At 62.5% G+C, this 20,309-nt stretch overlaps 2 protein-coding genes across 5 annotated transcripts in view; one reads left to right on the top strand and one right to left on the bottom strand.

Annotated features, from left to right (window-relative positions):
• Window positions 1–1,734, top strand: part of IFT140 (intraflagellar transport 140) — a 113,163-nt gene extending 111,429 nt beyond the window's left edge. For all 4 annotated transcript variants that reach the window (XM_017858307.1, XM_017858301.1, XM_017858302.1 and 1 more), the window contains one exon: window positions 1,029–1,734. In XM_017858307.1, coding sequence (XP_017713796.1) covers window positions 1,029–1,235 — 207 coding nt within the window. In that variant the 3' untranslated portion in view covers window positions 1,236–1,734. The remainder of the gene's footprint in view (window positions 1–1,028) is intronic.
• TELO2 (telomere maintenance 2) lies at window positions 1,710–18,996 on the bottom strand. The gene is given in 22 exon segments (XM_017858329.1): window positions 1,710–2,338; window positions 4,621–4,736; window positions 4,976–5,040; window positions 5,289–5,388; window positions 6,010–6,101; window positions 6,684–6,875; window positions 9,313–9,384; window positions 9,554–9,670; window positions 9,914–10,005; window positions 10,189–10,277; window positions 10,549–10,630; window positions 10,633–10,658; window positions 10,812–10,891; window positions 11,668–11,804; window positions 11,878–12,019; window positions 12,205–12,273; window positions 12,968–13,070; window positions 14,897–15,044; window positions 15,301–15,369; window positions 16,757–17,034; window positions 17,762–18,132; window positions 18,747–18,996. Coding segments are annotated over 21 exon segments (2,511 nt in total). The 5' UTR covers window positions 18,097–18,132; window positions 18,747–18,996; the 3' UTR covers window positions 1,710–2,231.
• Between the last annotated feature and the right edge of the window lie 1,313 nt (window positions 18,997–20,309).

Raw genomic sequence — 20,309 nt, 5'->3', positions numbered from 1 at the left:
CCCACCGCCCCTCACCCAGCTACGCCACCTGTCCTGCCCCCCACCACCCCTCACCTGCCCTCCGCACCCTCTGCCTGCCTACTGGAAACCACTTCATTGCCCTCTCCAAAGGTAGCTCTGCACACAGAGCAGTCACACACGCTAGGCCCTGGTTGCATCAGAAGGACACTGGCCCTTTCTGACCACAGGGTCCCTCTTCGACCCTGGCCAGCTCCTTCCTGTCCCTCTCTCCCTGTGCCAACCCTTCTCTGAATTCTGCCACTGCAGGACCTCAGCCTGACCTGGACTCCCCGCTACAGCATTACCCAAGCTTGTTCTCCTGTGTCCCCAGCACAGCGCCCGGCACATGGCAGAGTGGTTTGTCAACATCTGAGGCAGCATCTTTTCAGTTGTAGATGTTTGCCCTCACCCTCTGATTTGAGACTGCGTGGAAGGCTTGCACTCCACCAGCGCCCACCCCAGCTGAGGCCTTCCTTAAATACAGGTCCACTGCCAGGTGATGGGAGGGGCCATCCAACAAGCTTAAATCTTCATAGCTGAGACTCCATCTCAAAAAAATAATAATAATACCCAAGACAAACCACTGGATATTGCTGCCTGCCCTCCAGTCTGACATGCATGTCCACTCCCAAGACTTGAGTGCAAAACACAGGGCCTCTGCGCCCCGGGAGGCTCTGCCCGCGCACACAGGGGGAGCGGGCCTCTGTGCACAGCTGCTGAGGGACTTTCCAGGGCCCTGGCTCTGCATTTCCAGCTGAAAGGCCAGCCGAAGCTTCCTGTTAACCGTCCACACATGGCACATGTGCGGTCTGTGGGCACTGCATCCCTCATCACCGCATCCCCCCATCACCACGTCCCCCCATCACCACATCCCCCCATCACCACTGGGAAGCCTCAGTGCACTGTGTCCTCCAGCAGGGAGGCACCCCCACCCGCCTCCAGGGGCAGCAGCATGTGCCTGGCCTGCGGGCAGAGCGTCGTGCCCGGTTGTTGAGGAAAGCTGAGTAACATCTGCTTCTCTGCCCCAGGCCTACAGATTCCTGGAGGAGATGCGGCGGCGGCTTCCCTTGGCCAACATGTCCTACTACGTGAGCCCGCGGGCCGTGGACGCCGTGCACCAGGGGCTGGGTCTCCCGCTACCACGCACGGTGCCCGAGCGGGTCCGCCACAACAGCATGGAGGACCCCAGGGAGCCGGACGAAGAGGTGGTGGAAGAGGCAGACGACGACCCCTGACGGGCCTGGGCCCCAGGACCAGCGTGCTGCTGCAGGAAGGCATCTTCTGGAATTTTCCAGTTGGCTGCAGCAAAGCCAGCTTTTTTACTGGGAAAAAACGTCTGTGATGGAATATGCACCAGAGCTGGGCGGGAACGCAGCGGCCCGGGCCGGCAGAGGCTGTGCCCCATCTGCACCTTGCTGCCTCCGGGTGCCCGGCAGCTCCGCAGATTTGTGGATTCGCTCCTTTAAAGGGAGTCGGGTTCACCCTTCCATCATATTCTCCCAACTACACACCGTAAAGCCTGAGAAACTTGTAGAACCTCGGTTAGGAAGCTGCAGCTGGAGGGCTGGGGCACCTGCCCCCACACATCACATCCCCCCCACACACTCCTGCAAGACCCACAGCTCCTGAGCTCCTGAGCTGGGACACCAGAGCCCTGGTGGCTGCACCCCCCGCTAGGCTCTGCCCACCAGCCACCAACACTCCTGCAATTCCAATAAAGTAGTTTATTTTCTGGGAGCCCGTGTCCTGTCCACCCACCCCACAAGCCCATCCAGGAGCCACACGCCCTGCCTGGGCCGTGAGCACGATTCTCCTGGTGACACGGCGCTCAGCCCGAGGGACCTGGGACAAGAGCTGCTCTGTCCTGCTTGGTGGCGCTCACAGGAGTGCCTTGGGGGCTCTGAGCAGCAGGTACACTGTCCTCCCCTCCTGCCAGCCTGGTTCTGCCCTCACTGGAGGAGTCAGCCCCACCAGCAGCGCCCACGGCCCTGGCCACAGCCCCACGTCCAGGCTGCCATGTCCCAGCGGGCAGTGCCCAGGCCCAGTGTATTTTTAGCAGACTTGCTGCACTATAAATAGCGGCAGGCCAGGCCTTCCCTGCATCTGCACTCTCCGTACCGGATGCTGCCGCCGACCTGACCTCGCTACAAAGCCTGGCTCCGCTGCTCCAGGTCGCTGCTTGGCCACCTTCCTTGCTGCCGGCGGGGGGGGCCTGGGGAGGCCTCCAGGGACTAGGGAGATGCGGGTGGGAGAAGCCTGTTCTTGAGTCTCTGCAGAAGCAACAGGGCCCTCAGTGCCAGCGTCCTGCAGTCCTCATCCGGGTCTTTCTCAGCCACGTCTGCCAGAGAGTGACAAGCAAAGCTGAGGCAGCATGGAGGGCGTATTCTCCCTCCTTCTGTCTTCAGTCTGCCTGAACCAGTCCCGCCGGGCCTGACTCCACGGAAGAAAGGGGGCTTGGGTCTGCAGTGAGCCCGGACCCTCCCCAAGGCCATGTCCTGCGTGCCACAGGCTCTGTGCAGGCAGCACTGTACATGGAGGGCTGCCCCGAGCTGTGGGACAGGCAGCCATGGGAAGGGGGCCTGGGGTGGGGCACACAGCCCAGGAACACCCGAACACCGCAGGGCCTGCTCCGTGCTGGACAGCAGACGTGGGCTGCAGTCAGAAGTGGAAGGCCCTAGGAATCCGGGTGGTGGGCATCAGGAGGTGCCACCCGCCTGCAGGGAGGCCTCTGGGGTGTCTGGGACTGCACACTGCCCCCTCCAGGTCGGAGCCAGAGTTCTTGGCTGCCTGCAGTGCTGGGACCCTCACCAAGGTCTCCTGCAGCCTGGAGCCCTGGTGAGCCTTGAGGGGCTCTGCTGGCCACAACTCCCCAGACTGGGCTAGAATCGCAGGGTGAGGAAGCACCTGTAGACCCTTGGGAGAGGTGCCTGCGAAAGGAGAATACCCTGCCAGGACCCCACCAGCCCTGAGTGGAACAGGGGCGGCCGAGGGACAGAGCCCCCCTGCTCCTCCTGGTGCTTCAGGTCCCCAAGGCCCCCAGACAATGACGTGGCAGGCACCAAGTCTCTGGGGAAGGAGGTAGGGAATGTGCTCGCCCACCCAGCCCCGTCAGTGGCTCCACTGGCCAAGGGGGAACCTCTCCTCCTCCAGGCAGGGCGAGTGGGCGAGAGCATTCTGAGGAGGGGCTGTGCAGCAGCTCCAAGGAACCGGTGTCTGGGGCACCGCACCCCCCTTGAAAGAGGCAAAGCCCTGCACAGGCTCCCTGCACTTTGGGCCCAGGACCCTCCAGCTGCTCCGTGGGAAGACATTCATGGCCACCCTGTGCACAGGGCCTGGGAGGGGACAGGGCAGAGCTGGGCCCGCCCTTCCCGTGTCCATCGATCCCGTGCTCTGCTCCTGGCCCATCCCTGGGGACTCATCAGCTCCATTCCCGTGGGAAACACCCGTTCACACCCAGCAGGCTGGCACTGCACCCGGGTGGGCAGAGGGGAGATGGCCGGGGCCGAAGAGGCACAGCCCAGCCCCACGGGAAAGGTGACCTCACCACAAGCATCCCCCAGCGTCCCCTAGCACAGAGGCCTGAGCGCAAGTGCCTGGGAAGGACCCGCATCACCCAGGACCCTCCTGACAAACACGGGAAACCGAGGCTGGTTCAGGGGCTGGGCTGCGAACCCACCCCAAGCGCCCCACAAACCAGTCACTGGACCACAAGGGCAAGCAAACAACAAAAGGTGCCGAGACTGCACCAGCCGGAGGAGCCCAGGGAGGCGGGCGGGCGGGGACTCACAGGGGCCCAGGGAGGCGGGCGGGTGGGAGCTCAGAGGGGCCCCAGCAGGGTCCAGGATCAGGCCAGTGCTGGGGTGGCTGCACCTCCAGCCTGCACACTCTACCTGTGTGGGTCCCAAGGGGTCACGGCGGCCTGTCCTTAGGCCCAGCTCAAGTACCGAAAGGCCAAAGGTCACAACGTTCACAACTGACTTTTACAAGGTCCAAGCGCAGTGGCTCATGCCTGTAATCCCAGTACTTTGGGAGGCCGAGGTGGGAGGACTGCTTGAGCTCAGGAGTTTCAGATGAGCCCAGGCAACACAGCAAGACTCCATCTCTACAAAAATTATTTTAAAAGCTGGCAGGCTGTGGTGGTGTGCACCTGTGGTCCCAGCTACTCAGGAGGCTGAGATGGGAGGATCACTTGAGTTCAGGAGCTCAAGGCTGCAGTGAGCCAAGATCGTGCCACTGCACTCCAGCCTGAACAGCAGAGCAAGACCCCGTCTCAAAAAATTAAACATTTTTAAAATAATCAGAACACACAAGGGGGGAGCCAAGTGGCAAAACGTTCCCCAGGTGAGCCTGACGGAGGGGCTCTGGGCTTGCAGGGCTGTGCTGGCGGCTTCTGGATGTGGCCTTTCTCAGAAGGAAGCCCATTTGTGGAGGAAGGTGTCTTCCCTCGTCTCCCCTGCAGGGTTCCACAGCGGCCACAACAGGAACCAGGCACTGGATTCCCCACACGGGGACCACCACGTGCCTCTGCATGTCTGCGAGAGGGACGCGCACCCCAGATGAGAGGCCCGGCTCCCAGCCTGCAGGAGCTGCGCCCCACACAGAGCCTGGGCCGACACTTACCCGCCAGCCAGGACTGGGCTTCCAGCAGCTCATCCAGCAGGTCCTCCAGCAGGCGCGCGGCAGGCACGCTGAGCAGGACGGAGGAGACAGCCGACAGCAGCCCCTGGCGCACATAGCTGCCGGCAGAAAGGTGGAGGCTGAAACCGGCAGGGACCACGTCCCAGGCCAGGGAGACCTCCCGCTCCCCCTGGTGCGGTGGACCACCCACGCTGCGGCCCTGCCTGGCACATTTCCCAGTTGGGAAGTACCAGGCCAGGCTGCCTGTCAGTCACCTCGAGGCTCCATGGGGCCCCCACGATGAGACCCTTGTGTCTACGTGCACCCCTGGCCTGGCCCAGCCCCACAGGCCACTCACGTGTCGACGTGGAAGCGAAGGACCCACACGAATTCCAGCAGGGCCTTGCCCATGGCCACAGCCACCTGGACACCAGCAGAGAGACAGTCAGTGGGGTCCCCACGCCGTCCCCACATCCCAGCACCATGGGCAGCTTCCGCTGCTGGGCAGCAGGGACAGGGCCTGCCTGACAGCCGAGGGGGTGCTCCCACTGCCTGGGGCCACACAGGCAGGCCCTCCCTTGGACACCCATCCCCGGGCGCAGGTGAGGCTGAGGAGCGCTCCTGATCCACGGGCGGCGCAGGCCAGCGCCCCGCGACCTCTCCCGGCTCACCGTGGTGTTAACAGCCAGGTACATCAGGGCCCCTAACGTGTGCGTCAGCCTTCCGAGAACCAGCTGGTCATCTCCCAAGAGGTCGAAGGTCACCACAGGCCTAGAGCACAGGATGGAGCCCAAGGTGCAGGGGCGCCTCAGGGCCAGGTCCCCAACATCCTGGGCCACCGCGGGAGACCGAGGGAGCCCCACACAGCCCCTCCTCCTGCGCCCACCACCTTGCCTGCACTGAGACCGTAGGACCGTTCCCGGGTGCCCACTCCCCCTGCAGGGCTGTCTGGCACAAGCCCACCTGGGCCAGGAGTTCCCAACCGCCGAGGCCCCCACCCCTGCTGCACCATGACCCAGGCCCCACACTTCTCTGCCATCCTGAGAGCCTCACGCCCTGAACCTGGGGCCAGAGCAGCACCGGCTGAGGCAGGAGGCAGCGAGGAGGGCCCAGTGGGTGATGGCGTCAGGCAGGTGCGGGCAGCACTGCCGGCCATGCCGCAAGCCCAGCATCGGAGCAGACACCTGGCACCTCACAGCAAAGCTCAACCACAGAGGAACTTTGCAGAACGCTCCCTGCCACTTAACACAGACTTACAAAAAGCCACAGCAAAGCCGCAACCCTGTTCACACCCAAGCCCACTCAGACCCCAGCCTGGAAACCTCTTGGCCACAGGGGTACATCCAGGGTCCCCGTCCCCCACGTCCACAGGCCCACAGAAAACCCACTCACCTGTCAAAATGCTGAAGGAGGGGGAAGAAGAAGTGGCCGGCCACGGAGCTGAATCTGCTGGGGCCACCTGCTGGGCCCTGCCTCGGGCCACCCTGCCAGACACACATGGTGCTCACGGAGGCGCAGGCCTGGGCAGTGGGCACAGCACCCCTACCCCGAGAGGATCCCACAAAGCAGCGTGGACCCCAGCCTCTCCTTGCCTCCCTGGGCCACTCCTGCGGCCCCGCCCAGCTCCCAGGCCCCGCGGGGTTGGTGACGGGACTCAGGCTCCACAGCCAATGCCTGGGCAGCAGACCAAGCCTTCCCCACCTTGCAGGCAGGACATTCAGGGCTGGAGAAGCGTCATGGCAGGGCCGCCCTGGGCACTGCAGGATGCCTCCCTGGTCTCCAACCCACCCCCAGCGACAACTAAAAACATCTCCAGATGCTCTGAGGACAGAGCACCACCAGGGCACCTGTCTCTTAGCATGTCCCCAAGCCCAGTCTGGGTCCCCTACAGCCAGGTCCAGTTCCTCGGCGCGAACCATGGACCTGCCTTTCAGGAATCCCGGCACAGGCACCATCCCCTGCGAATACGGCCACCCCTCGCTATAGACAGTGCCTGGAGGTGTCTGACCGCCCTTCCCGCCCACCCACGGTCCCCATGCCCCTGAGCTGACCAGGCGCCCACTTACCTTGGAGAGCCGCCGGGTCTTGCTTCTGATTCGCTCCTCCACCACCACCCGCCAGTCGGATGTCACGGCGCTGCCAGGTTGAGGGGCGGCTGCCGCTGGCAGGCACTGGGTGTTGGGACTCGGGGAGCCAGGCTGGGGAGCCCTCCCGAGGCACCCAGGCCTAGACAGCTCCTGGGCAGCCAGAGTCAGCACCTGGAGGGAGATAGGCCCAAGACAGTCGCCACTGCTCCAGGGAAGAACATTTCCCAAGAGTCAAGTCATCAGCCAAAGCCTCAGACACGGGCCCAGGGGCCCTCGCCGCCCAGGGGAAAGTGTGTTCTGGGAACAAGGAGAAAAGTCACTTCCCCATATCTGACACTTCTCCATATCTGATAGCGACCGCGTCTTGGTAGGCGGGAAAGTGGGGAAGGTGGGCTCTGTGCTCCAGGAAATGAGAACATGCCCAGGGCCCAGCGCAGCCTCATCCTAAAGCCATGCAGTCCCGCCACGCCACAGCCGCATGCCCTTCTCCCAGGAGCTCGACCTCACAGCAAAACCAACGCTGCAGTGGCACATGCCACAGGTGGGTGGACCTCAGAACACGGCAGAGGAGGAGGCACCAAAGACCAGTGTGCGCCTCCATCTCTAGGACACCTTCTCAACAGGCCAGTGCCAGACCGGAGGCTCCCAGGCCGCGGGATCGGGGCGACTGCTGACAGGGACGGGGTTCCCTCCGGGGTGATGAGGACGCTCTGGGACTAGACAGAGGCGGCGGCTGTGTGACACTGCGGATGTTCTGGATGCCGCCCAAGTGTGCACCTCAAAACCGGTTCCAGTGAGTTCTTTCTCATGTTCTCAGTCTTTTGCGCTTTATTGTGGTAAAATATATACAAGATTTACCACGTTAACTCCTCCCCTCCCTTTTTCTTTTTTTTTTGAGATGGAGTCTCCCTCCGTCGCCCAGGCTGGAGTGCAGTGGTGCAATCTCGACTCACCAGAACCTCCGCCTCCCGGGTTCACGCCATTCTCCTGCCTCAGCCTCCCTAGTAGCTGGGACTACTGGTGCCCGCCACAATGCCTGCCTAATTTTTTTGTACTTTTAGTAGAGATGGGGTTTCATCATGTTAGCCAGGCTGGTCTCAATCTCTTGACCTCGTGATCCATCTGCCTCAGCCTCCCAAAATGTTGGGATTACAGGTGTGAGACACCGTGACCGGCCTCCCGCCTCTTGTTTTTTTGTTTTTTTTTTTAAATGGAGTCTCACTGACGCCCAGGCTGGTGTGCAGTGGCACGATCTCGACTCATCAGAACCTCCGGCGCCCGGCTTCAAGCGATCCTCCTGCCTCAGCCTCCCAAGTAGCTGGGACTACAGGCGTGTGCCATCACACCCAGCTAATTTTTTGTATTTTTAGTAGAGACGGGGTTTCACCATGTTGGCGAGGCTGGTCTTGAACTCCTGACCTCAAGGTCCGCCCGGCTCAGCCTTCCAAAGTGCTGGGATTACAGGCGTGAGCCACTGTGGCCGGCCTACCTTTTTTTTTTTTTTTTTTCAACAGACAGAGTCTTGCCCTATTGCCCAGGTTATAGGGCAGTGCTGCCATCACAGCTCACTATAGCCTTGACCTCTGGGATCAAGCCAAACTCCCGCTTCAGCCTCAAGAGTAGCAGGGACCACAGGCGCCACCACGCCCAGCTAGTTTTCTTTTGGTGGAGATAACAGGGTCTTGCTGTGTTGACCTCAAACTCCTGCGTTTGATCAGTCCTCCCACCTTGGTCTCCCAAAGCACTGGGACGACGGGTGTGAGCTGCCACGCCCAGCCCGTTGTCCCCATCTTTAACTGTACAGTTCCATGGCATTAGTAAGCACATTCACGATGGGCAACCATCACCTCCATGCGCACCAGAACTCTTTCGCCTTCCCAAGCTGAAACTCTGTCCCCGTGAAACGCTCACTCCACATCCCCTCCCCGAGCCCTGGTAGCCCCGTCCGCTCTCCGTGAACCTGGCTCCTCTGGATGGCTCACGACGATGTGCAGGCCCTGGGGCTGCTTTAACTCGAGGTTCACCGTGCGGCAGAGCGTCTCAGAGTCAAATTATCTTTGAGACAGAGTCTCCCTCTATCATCCACACTGGAGTGCAGCAGTGCAAACACAGCTCGCTGCAGCCTCCACCTCCTGGGTTCAAGGGATCTCCCACCCCAGCCTCCTGAGTAACTGGGACCTCAGTCACCCGCCACCACACTCGGCTAACGGAGACTGGGGTCTCATTATGTTGCCCTAGCTGGTCTCGAACTCCTGGGCTCAAGTGATCCTCCCGCCTCAGCCTTCCAGTGCTGGGATTTGAATTTTTCTTTTTCATTGCTGAATAATATTCCCTCACCTGCATAGCACACATTTTATCCTAAAGTGGTGAATTTTATGGCATGCGAGTTATATCAGTAAAGCTGTTATTTAAAAAAAAAAAAAATGCTCTGCCACGGGAGCCCTAACTCCCCCACTGCTGAGTCCTGCCCGGTCACACACTCACGAAGGCAGTGGACAGGCCTACACGAGCCCCACGGGCCCAGCAACAAGGAGACCCAGGTTTTGGCACCCCCACCTTAGGGCAACTTGGGCCGGACCAGCGGGACTGAGGCCCAGGAGGCACTTACGTCCAGGATGTCCATGCGCTGCCGGAGGCTGTAGTTGAGGGCATAGAACTGCGAGGTCAGATAGTCAGCCACCTGAGGGCACAGGGGAGAGGCTGTTGTGGTCCAGGACCTGAGGTCTGCCCGGGGCGACCTCCAGGCACCTCATAGCCAGCTCCAGCATAGGACTGAGCCTCAGGCACTGCAGCTCCCAGCGCTTCCCGCTGCACCTGCACTGGCCGGGGCCACGGGTGCGGGGACTCACCCGGGCTGGGTCTGTGACCGTGACAGCCACCAGGGCTCTCTGGCGCAGCCCTGCAAATCCCACCACACAGGTCTTCTCCTCCAGATGCAGAAGCACCTTGGCCAGCTCCACGCTCACCTGCACACAGGGGTTAGGGCTGGAAAACCTGGTGGACCCAGCCACCTGCCCTGAGGCCTCACCGAGACTCACAGGGCTTGAGCCACCCACCCGGGCAGAGGCCCCAGGCCGTAGCCCTTCTGGGAGAGGCAGCAGCCCTGAGTCACACACGGGAGCCAGATGTCACCCTCAGTGGCCAGGACACAGACGGCATTGGGGGAGCTACCATCTTGGGCCTCCCCACCCACTCCCGCCCCCACTCACCTCCCGAGTGGCTGTGGGGCTCCTGTAGACCAGGCCCTCAAGGGCCCGCAGGGCCGCCTCCCAGCGCTCTACGTCCTCAGTTGTGGTCAGGGCTGCACAGAACCCAGACAGGCCTCGGTCAGCCTCAGCCCTGACCCTGATCCTGAGCCCATGAGAGCCAGCGGCACGGTCAGCACCCTGGGCCCAGGGCTTCCTGGTGGCCCCTTGAGGCAGAACCAGGCTGTGAGTGAGACCCATGCCCAGCCCAGCAAGGCCCTCCAGGGAACCGTGCCCACCTTCCACGCAGTCCCGGACATAGGCAGGAGCCTTGCTGCTCTTCAGCTCTCTGTCCCCTGACATGTCATAGGGCACAAACTCATCATCGCTGGGGGAGGGCAGAGCAGACATAAACAGCCCACGGCCTGTGAGAGGAAGTGCCCAACGGCAGAGCCGACCCCTCACTCCACCCCAAGATGTGGAGCTAACGCCTCGGCCCCTGCACCTGCAGCAGAGCTGGGAGCTGGGAGCCCTCCCACGAGGACAAAAGAGAACAAGGACAGAGCAGGCAGGGAGCCCCCAAGGGGCGCAGGTTGGAGTGTGAGGGGTTTGCCTCCCGGCCTCCTGCACGCTACCCACTGGGGTGGCAGAGCCCCTACCTGTCCAGCTCCGAGTCAGAGCCTGCCAGCTGTGCTTGGGGGACGCCGCCATCCACCATCTCTGTGGGGGTGTCTGCAGGGGCTCTGCCGTGGCTGGAGCGAGGGAGGTGCTTTAAGGAAACAAGGAACAAATCATTTAGAGTCTTCTCAAGCCTCTGGTCTCAGGACTCAGAGCACCAAAAGAAAGGCCTTCACCCACTCCCATCCCGGCAGTGGAATCCACAGCAATAGCGGTGGGGTCCCGGGGGTGCAGAGACCCTCACCCCGCCTCCGAGGCGCCGTCACCCGCAGGCTGGGGGGAGGCCAAGGCCAGCAGCTCGAGGCTCAGTTCATCCTCTTCGTACTACAGCAGGGGAGCAGGCTCAGTGGCATCTGCCAGGCTGCAGCGCCCCTCCCCGAGACAGGGCCCCTACCAGAGCGGGAGCCCCTCCCCGAAACAGGGCCCCTCCCCGAGCGGGAGCCACTCCCCACTGCAGCCCCCCTCACAGCCCGGTCTCACTCAGTGGCTGGGCCCTGGACAACCAGGTGTCTTTTTAAAAGCAACTTTCTAAGGTTCCACCTCAGCCCAACGGTAGCACTGGGTGTGCTCAAAGCTGGGGGCCGTGGTCCCTCCCGAAGGAGCTGCGCCTCCCGCCAGGCCAATGCCCCAAAGAGATCCCAAGGTCTCAGCAGATGAGAGGACAGGCCGTCACCACCACAGCCTGAAGGCAGACAGGGCTCCTCCACGGCCAGGCAGCCGCCCACACCAGACGGCAGGCAGCAGAGGCTGACACCCGCACCCATCGACCCACAGCGACCTGACTGCCCTGCAGCCCAGGCCAGACGAACCGCAGGGCGTGGCTCCCTTAACCCCAGCCACCCCCAGATCCCCATCTGAAGAGAGTCTGTGAAGGTGTGCAGGCAGCCCCCGGGGGCCCTGTGCTCACCCGACCCTGTGTGGCCCCAGGAGCTCAGGGCTGAGAGCCTGCCGTAGCTTCCAGCCTCAGCCCTGCGAGAAGCCAACACGGACGCTCCCCAGGTCTGGACCCTGGGCAGAGGCAGTGACCCTGGGGCTGGAAAGGCAGCCACTCGGAGACCCGGGCCAGCCACACAGGGACGTGGAGGGGACGGCCCACTCACCTGGAATTTTAGGGGAGGCCCCTCGGGGTGGATCCGGGCACTAACGACCTCAGCCACGACCATGCCCAGGCAGCGCACGGGGGGAAGGCTGCTGTCCAGGCGGCACTTCACGCCCGCCATCATGCTGGCCAGCAGTTCTACAAGCACCGGACAGGCCCCCTGAGCATCTCGGGGTGCCCAGGGCCAGGGGAGCCCGAACCACCCGCTCACCATCCCGGCTGTCCCGCAGCTCCGGCTCCCTGAGGTGCGCCAGGCAGATGAGGACGGCCTTGCTGACATGGCGCTGCTGCGGCAGGGGAGTGTGGCGGATGGCACTGCTGCTGCCCCACGTCTCCAACAGCTCCTTCAGCACCTGGCAGGTGGCATGGCCCAGGACTGGGTGGGGCTGGGGGCCAGGCTGTCCCCGCCAGGCCCACAGCCACTCTGAGGGAGCTCCGGCCCCAGCCCAGCCAGCCTCACCCTGCCTGCCCCCAAGGTGGGCCCTGCACAGCTCTTCTCCCAGGGCCTCGAGGGGACGGAGAGCCAAGAGGCTCGTACCTGCAGCAGGAGTGGGCGCCGCTGGCTGTCCATGGCCAGATAGCCCAGCAGGCTCTGCAGCATGGGCGTCTGCAACAAAATCACATGCCTGTCCACCGTGCCGAGGCCGCCGCCTGGCCAGCCCGGGGCTCCCGAGGCCAAGAGCCGTGCCAGGACCAGGACTGGACTGAGGGCAGCAGACGGACAAGAAGCACAGGGGCGGCCACTGCCTCCTGGAATGCGGGACCCTCCCCTCCCGCAGAAGCTGCCCCCTGGGCTCAAGTGACCCACCCGCCTCTATTCCTTCGAACTGAACGTGATAAAACGGTCCCATATAAAAACGTGGGATGCAGCTGCTGCCGTGCTGGGGTGGGGACTCGCCATCTTAAGTTCTCTTGTGAACGGGCCCTGGCTCACCCACTCCGGGCTCAGGCCATGGGGACAGGAGTCACAAGTCTGGGAAGTGCACAACCTCCTCTGTGTCCTGACCTATCCTCCACCCACCCCACCCCCTCAAGCCCCTGGCACAGAACGCAGCTGGTGCGGGTGGCTTCTCGGGAGTCTAGAGGATTAAGAGACATGAGAAGCCTCACTCAGCGCCTGTCACAGCAGGGTCTGTCATCGGGGCAAGGAGGCACCCACGGCCTCGCCAACTCCTGCCGGCCACCGCCAAATCACGGGCAGGGTCTCCCAGGCAGCAGACACCTGCTCCGACCCCATGCTTTGCAGCGATTCTTGCTGTGCTGGGGCAGCCAGCAGCCTGCACCCTCCGTGGCGTCCTCACCGTGAGCCGGGACTGTAAGAACAGAAACTTCCGGGTCATCACAAACTGGGCCTTCTTGTTCTTCACCACCAGGTTCCCCAGCAGTCGCGACAGGACCTCAGGCCTGCAAGACAGAGTCGGGGGACCAGAGATGCAAGCCGGCCTGGACGCAGGAAGGAGTGAGAGAGCACGACCTCTGATGCCCACAGACGCCGGCCTGATTCCGGGCCTGCCAATTTCTAGCTGCGAGCCTCTGGTTGCATCCTCCGACTGCCTGAGCTGGGCCTTCATCCTCCCTTCTCCGGGGCATAAATGCGACAACCCAGACAGCACCTGCGCCCCAGCCCGGGCAGCGGTGGGTCCACGCCCCACGGCCCCCTTCCCTGCGCCCCAGCCCGGACGGAGGTGGGTCCGCGCCCCACGGCCCCCTTCCTGGCTGACGCAGCCCAAGGTCAGTGCCTCATGTGGGACCGGGGCAGAACCTTTTCTGTAAAGAGCCGGAGCCTACGTGTTCCAGGTTTAGGGGCCACACAGCCGTGTCACAGCCACTCCACGCTGCCACTGTAGCCAAAATCAGCCAAATATGTAAACGGACGAACGTGACTGGTGCCAAAAATACTTTATTTACAAAAACACGCAGCGGGCCAAATTTTGTGCAAGTCGCCTGTAGACCCCCGGTCTAGACTGAGAGAGTCCTCCCAGTGAGAGGTTACGGGTCTCCAGGAAGAGCCCAAGTCTCTCCAGCCAGTGTGGAAACAGATATGGCTGGATTCCTCCCTCACTCATCACTCACAATTCCACACAAAGACGTAACAGTTAAAAAACATTTGGAGGCCGGGTGCGGTGGCTCAAGCCTGTAATCCCAGCACTTTGGGAGGCCGAGATGGGCGGATCACGAGCTCAGGAGATCGAAACCATCCTGGCTAACATGGTGAAACCCTATCTCTACTAAAAACACAAAATTTTAATTAGCCAGCTATGGTGGCAGGCTCCTGTAGTCCCAGCTACTCAGGAGGCTGAGGCAGAAGAATGGCGTGAACTCAGGCGGAGCTTGCAGTGAGCTGATATCGCACCACTGCACTCCAGCCTGGGCGTGACAGCGAGACTCTGTCTCAAAAAAAAAAAAAAGGCCGGGCGTGGTAGCTCAAGCCTGTAATCCCAGCACTTTGGGAGGCTGAGACGGGCGGATCACGAGGTCAGGAGATCGAGACCATCCTGGCTAACACGGTGAAACCCCGTCTCTACTAAAAAAAAAATACAAAAAACTAGCTGGGCGAGGTGGCGGGCGCCTGTAGTCCCAGCTGCTCAGGAGGCTGAGGCAGGAGAATGACGTAAAAAACCTGGGAGGTGGAGCTTGCAGTGAGCTGAGATCCGGTCACCGCACTCCAGCCTGGGCGACGGAGCGAGACTCCGTCTCAAAAAAAAAAAAGAAGAGGAAACACTTTGGGCCGAGACAGGCGCGTCCTCACACACGCTGGGGGCAGGGAGGAGTCTGAAGCAGGCGAGCTGGCAAGGTTTGTGGGGGGTTAAATGGCTGGCAGTCCTGCTTCCAGAAATGCAACCTTGATTTTCCTGCACAAAGACGTGGGGAAGTGAGTCACCGCCCGTCACCATGTCAGAGCCTGGAGGTGGCGCACGTGTGTGCAACAGGGGACCACAGGCGCAGGACGGGGTGGGCGCCCCAAGGTCCAGGCGCCTTTAGGCCTGTAGCTAAACAGCTGGGCTGTTCACAGCATCGACGCTATTTCATAAGAGACAGGGACTCTCTGATGCAGAGGCCACCATCCACACGTGCAGGAACTGAGAGGACACCACCCACACCCTGTGGCTCCGACATGGGGGTGCCAGCCACAGCACGGCGCCCAGGAGAAGCAGCGTGAAGGAATGGCAGCCTCTCAGGGTCCAGACCCCCAGAAGGCAGCGCAGTGGGAGGAAAGCCCAGCTGCTTACCCCGGCGCAGCCTCCACCAGCCCGGTCAGCACCGCCTCCATGGCCCGGTCCGGAACTTGCTCCACCAGGCGCCAGCAGACGCGCTGGTGCAGGTAGCTGCCCTGGGTGAGCGCTGCCAGCCGGGGCACCAGCACGCCCAGCATCTCCTCTGAGGGGACAGACGGAGGACCTGAGCCTGGGGAGCTGCACCTGTCTCGTGTCTGGGGGCTATGTGGGTCCAGCAAGGACAGCCCCACAGCTCCCCAGTCAGCACAGCCGAGCCCCAGACCCCAGGGGCCCAGGACAGGACCGGGCAAGGAGACCCCGCAGAGGGCCAGGGTCGGGAGGGATTCTCGGCCTTCTGCCGATGGCGGACGGGGAGTGAGGGTCGGGGCAGGGCGGGCAGGAAGGACGGCCCTACTCACGCTGCCTCCCGTGGACGCAGGCTTTCCCGAGGACCTGAGCCACGAAGGACACGGAGGAATCTAGGCCACCTGGGACAGAAAGGGAAGCCTGATGAGGAGGCTGGCGGGAAGGGCACAAAAGAACATCTAGGTGTGGGGGGAGCTGCTCTCGGTCAGGCGGACTCCGACTGACAGCAAAACTCACAACAACGGCCGGCACACGTCAGCCCTCCAGCAAATCCCAACAGGAGTCTGCTGGACGTGACAAGCAAATCACAACCCTTTCAAACCCTCACCCGCCTTAGCCTGCTTCACCGTCACGATGGTCCTAGGAGGTCGGGACGGGCATGACGTTACCGAGGAAGGAGAGGAGGCACTGACAGGGCCCGGCCCAGTTGGGTCAGCCACGCAGGGTAGGCCTGGGCCCTGCGCCTGGCACGAGACCTGGAGCAGCACTACCGCTGCGGCTGCCGCAGGGAAGGAGCGCACGCCAGGGAGCGTGGGGAACCAGGAGGGCCGGGCCGTACCAGCCCCACGGGAGAGCTGGGATGCGGGGTAGCGGCAGCCACAGAGCTGCGTGGGGACCAGGACAGCCCCAGCCAACCCCAAACGCGTGAAAAAGACGCGTTCCACGTACGTCCTGGATGTTCCCAAAGCCTCCTGAACACATGGGCCCGCAGAGCAGCAGCTGTGAGCCTGGGCTACGTTCGGAAAGGACAGGAAGGTTTGGGAGACGCTGCAGGAACCCCCAGGGTGAGACGAGGGGGCCTGGGCCACATAGGCCCCACGCAGGGACTGGAGGGGCCCGGCTCCCTCCTGGGCTCTGAAGGGGCGTTGAGCTGCTCCAGGACCCCGGGGTGCCCCTTTCAGAACAAGGTGGGGGCTGCATGTGGCGCAGTGGAGGCCGGACCCAGGTGCTCAACCCGCATCTGAACTGTCGCCTGGAGCTTGGGAAACGCGAGAGAAGGAAGGGGTCGCCCTGCAGGGACAGGCAGACGCTCTGGGTTCTGTGCAGGCCCCCGGCCCAGCCTCCTTCGCGCTAGCGAAATGCACCCTTGCAGCAGCCGCCTTCTGACGCCCCAGGGAAAACAGAGCGAGCATGGGCGCTCACGGGGCCCTGCAGCCCAGCGGCGGGTGAAGCCGTTCCCACAGCACCCACTCTCCAGGGCACCGCCAGCATCTGCCTCCAGACCGGAGAACCTCGAGATCCCCCACCTTGCCACCGCAGCACAGCTGGGCCCCGGAAACCAGCAGTGACTGCAGGGACAAGAAACGCCCGTGGGGAGGGCAGCGGACTTCAGTCCACAGCGGATGAGCCCTTCCAGTCACTACTGTGTGGGACAGGGCTGTCCCCACCTGCCTGACGACACCACCCAAAGACTCCAAAGTCTCCAGAGGCCGTGAGGCACCAGAGGGTGGCAGGGGACAACGGCCCAAAAAGACGGGTGGCGAGGGGGTCCCCGAGGCAGGGCTTCACCTTGGAGAGAGTCCGCAACCGCTTGCAGCACCCGGACGACCTCCTCTCCGAGCAGGCGGAAGTAGTTCTGGGGGAAGAACTCGGCCAAGTTCTCCTGCTGCAGGCGGTTGCCCAGGTGATCAGGCAGGGCCACCACCTTGCCCAGCAGCGTCTCCCGGAGCAGGGGGAAGCCGGGCTGCGTCTGCTGCTGACACTGCACCTCCATCAGCACTGCCAGTCGGCCCTCGCGCAGGAACCTGGCCAGCAGCCGCGCCATCTTCATCAGCCGGAAGCTGGGGCTGAAGACATGGGCATGTTGGGCAGAGCCCCCAAACCCCATCCTGGGGGCCCCCTTCCTGCCACAAGGAACCCGCAGCCCGGATTACACAGGTAGCCCCAACAACATAACCAGCGCGAAGTCCAAAATCACAAGCCGAACGGGAAAATCTGTTAATCCATTCCTAAATATCTGCAATTACTGTGTGGGAGCTCTCAGGGTCCTGAGCAGCTTCCCCAACCTGGAGTCTCACTGGACACCGCTCCCCTGCTGCTGACACGGATAACTTGGGGCTTGCTTTGATCACAGCAACCTCTGAAAACCCAGCTTCTCAAGGTGCAGCATCCTGGCAAGGACTGCAGTGTGATCTGAGGCTGAGCCTGGGAGCCGCCTGGGGCTGGGAGTCCACATAGGACACGTGTCAGTGATGACAGCTGTGCTTCCCTGGAAAACCGGGAACGGCCCCAGCGGACAGGCTGCCTCTGCCACCTGGGATATGAACAGTCCCGCCCCATCCCTCTCTGACACAGCCGGACAAGGAGCAAGCGAAGGACTTGGTGAGAACCGGCAGGTACCTCCTGTCACCAAGGACAGACACAGACCGCTTCTTCTGTTCAGGGGTTCAGCCATGTGCAGGCTCTCTCTCTAGCCCCTCACAGGAACTAGAGAGGCTCTTGGTCCAGTCCTTTAAACCACTCTCATCACTTCTGAGGCTACCGGCAACCCCAGGATGGGCCCAGGTCACTCACCCGGCAGTGCCCTCGATGGTCTCCATCAGCACCAGGAAGGCTTGGTCCGCTGGGCCCTCCAGGAAGAAGCTGGCCCACAGCTCCTCCAGGCGGCCGTCGGGCAGCAGCTCCAGCCAGGCTGGGCTCAGCCTGCTGACAAGACATCTGAGGACAGGCGAGAAGTGGGCTGAGGCAAACTCCTCCTTCTCCCTCGGGAGCGCTGGAGGCTCCATCTCACTGAGATACCGCTTCAGGGACTCCAGGGTGCAGAAGATGCGGCCGCCATCCTCCGAAGATAAGAGGGTCTGAATGGCTTCCCGGACAGCCAGTCGGACCCCTGAGGGTGCTGGCTCCATCCTGCAGGACAGACCTGGGCGTCACGGGAAGGCAACCTGTGGCATGGACACGGGGCTCAGCTTGGGGCAGGGAAATAATCCACACACGCTCAGGAAGCCCCTCTCTGAGCGCCCCAGGACCCCACACCGCTCACCCCTGGTCCCACCCAACCCTGTCCCGCCTCCTTCCCCTCCAGTGCCTGACGGTTTCCACCCAGAGTTCGCTCCTCCGCTGGGACCCCCACGCTACTGCCCACTGCAGGGCTTCTCAACCCGGGCCACTGTGCCCGGGACATTCAGTTGTCACAAGCGGGAGTGCCACTGGCGCGACAGGGAGGTGGAGGCCAGGGATGCTGGTGAGTGTTCCCCGGGCACAGGGCGGCCCCACGCGTCCTCGCACCCAAGGCGGGAAACCCGGCCCACGTGAGCTGCCGGCCCTTCTGGCTGCCTGAGCGGTGACGGGTGGCTCCCGTCGCCATTCCTCCGCCCCGTGGAAACCAACAGCTTACGGGGAACACGGGTGCGGGGCTAGAGGACCCGCACTCGGACCCCGCCCCCGACCCGGGCCCGGACCCCGACCGGACTCCTCCCCGACCTGGAACCGACCCAACCAGACCCGGAGCCCAACCCAACCCGACCCGACCCGACCCCGACCCCGACCCCAAACCGACCTGGACCTAGCTCCCGGGTGACTGCAGCGCGCTCAGGCCCCGCGCGCCACCGATTCGCTGCCGCCGATTCCCCACGGCCGCCGCAGCCCCGGACGAAACGCGATCGCGGCCCAGTCGGTTGGCCCTGAGCACGAGTTCCTGGGTCCGGGAGAAGCTGCCGCGGGTTTTTTTGAGCCTCTGGGGCGGGTCCCTGCGGGTCTCGCAGCACGAATCTGCGGAGGACACCGAGCGGGAGGGCGCATCTGCGCCTGCGCTGCGCCGGGACGGGGCGGAGCCTGGATGGGGCGGGGCCGGTGGGGCGGGCGGGGCCTGACGCGTGGGTGGGGCTTTGCGTTGGGCGGGGCCGCGCCTCCCCACGTGGCTGCGTGCTGGGTTCACTGCGCCGGGGTGGTCGGTTCTCGCCTTAGTTTCTCCCATCCCGGTCCTCCCTACCCTGGAGTGATGTCAGCCGTCCCTTCCCTCCGCCCCGGGTCCCACATTCTCTCAGAACGCCGAGCGTTCGCTCTACGGCAGATGTTTACCAAGACAGGCCTGGCTCCTCTTCTCCGAGTGTAAGGCCCTGCTTTCAAGCGTCAGAGGCCAGTAAGGGAAATGCGGAGCATAAGGAAGTAAAAGAACGATTGAGATCATGTCCGATACGAACAAATGCGGCTCCGTAAATGAGGCCAGTTCGTGGAATTAAAACTGCGACCAGTAGGTAAGCGCTAGACGCATGTGGCTCTGTAAATTAACCGAAGTTAAATAAGTCCAATTCCTTTCTTTTTTTTTTTTGGCAACGGAGTCTCGCTCTGTCGCCCAGGCTGGAGTGCAGTGGCGCGATCTGGGCTCACTGCAAGCTCCGCCTCCGGGGTTCACGCCATTCTCCTGCCTCAGCCTCCCGAGTAGCTGGGGCTGCAGGCACCCGCCACCGCGCCCAGCTAAATTTTTGTATTTTTAGTAGAGACGAGGTTTCACTGTGTTAGCCGGGATGGTCTTGATCTCCTGACCTCTTGATCCGCCCGCCTCGGCCTCCCAAATTGCTGGGATTACAGGCGTGAGCTGCCGCACCCAGCCATAAGTCCAGTTCCTTACTGGCCCTAGCCCCATCTCAAGGGCTCCCTACTACCTGTGGCTGTGGCCGCCAGCCTGGCCAGCCGGACACTGAACATTTACAACATGCAGTGCCTTCTGTAAACTGCACCAGAGTATTGGGGAGCTTCATATTTGTGGAGGGGGCCAATCCAGGAAGACAGGCTAAGGAGGCACCATTTCAGCAGCAATGGATGTGGGAAAAGCTGGGAAACAGTTATCTGTTTGTTCAACAAATATTGATTAAATGCCTGCTTGATGCACCAAGCCCTCTGAGCAACAAATGATGCAAAGTTCCTGCTCACCTATCGGGGAACAAATAAAGTACATACGAAATATGCTAGGTGACAGGCCTCGAGCAGAAAAACTGGCAGAGGCCAGGCCCAGTGGCTCACGCCAGTAATTCCAACACTGGGAAGCTGAGGTGGGAGAATCATTTGGACCCAGAAGTTCAAGACTGGGCAAAATAGTGAGACCCTGTCTCTACAATAAATT

Source organism: Rhinopithecus bieti, unplaced genomic scaffold (genome assembly GCF_001698545.2).
Source record: "Rhinopithecus bieti isolate Rb0 unplaced genomic scaffold, ASM169854v2 scaffold_47707, whole genome shotgun sequence".
NCBI lineage: Eukaryota > Metazoa > Chordata > Mammalia > Primates > Cercopithecidae > Rhinopithecus > Rhinopithecus bieti.
The sequence above is the reverse complement of the archived record's forward strand: the minus strand, read 5'-3'. Positions and strand labels throughout refer to the sequence as shown.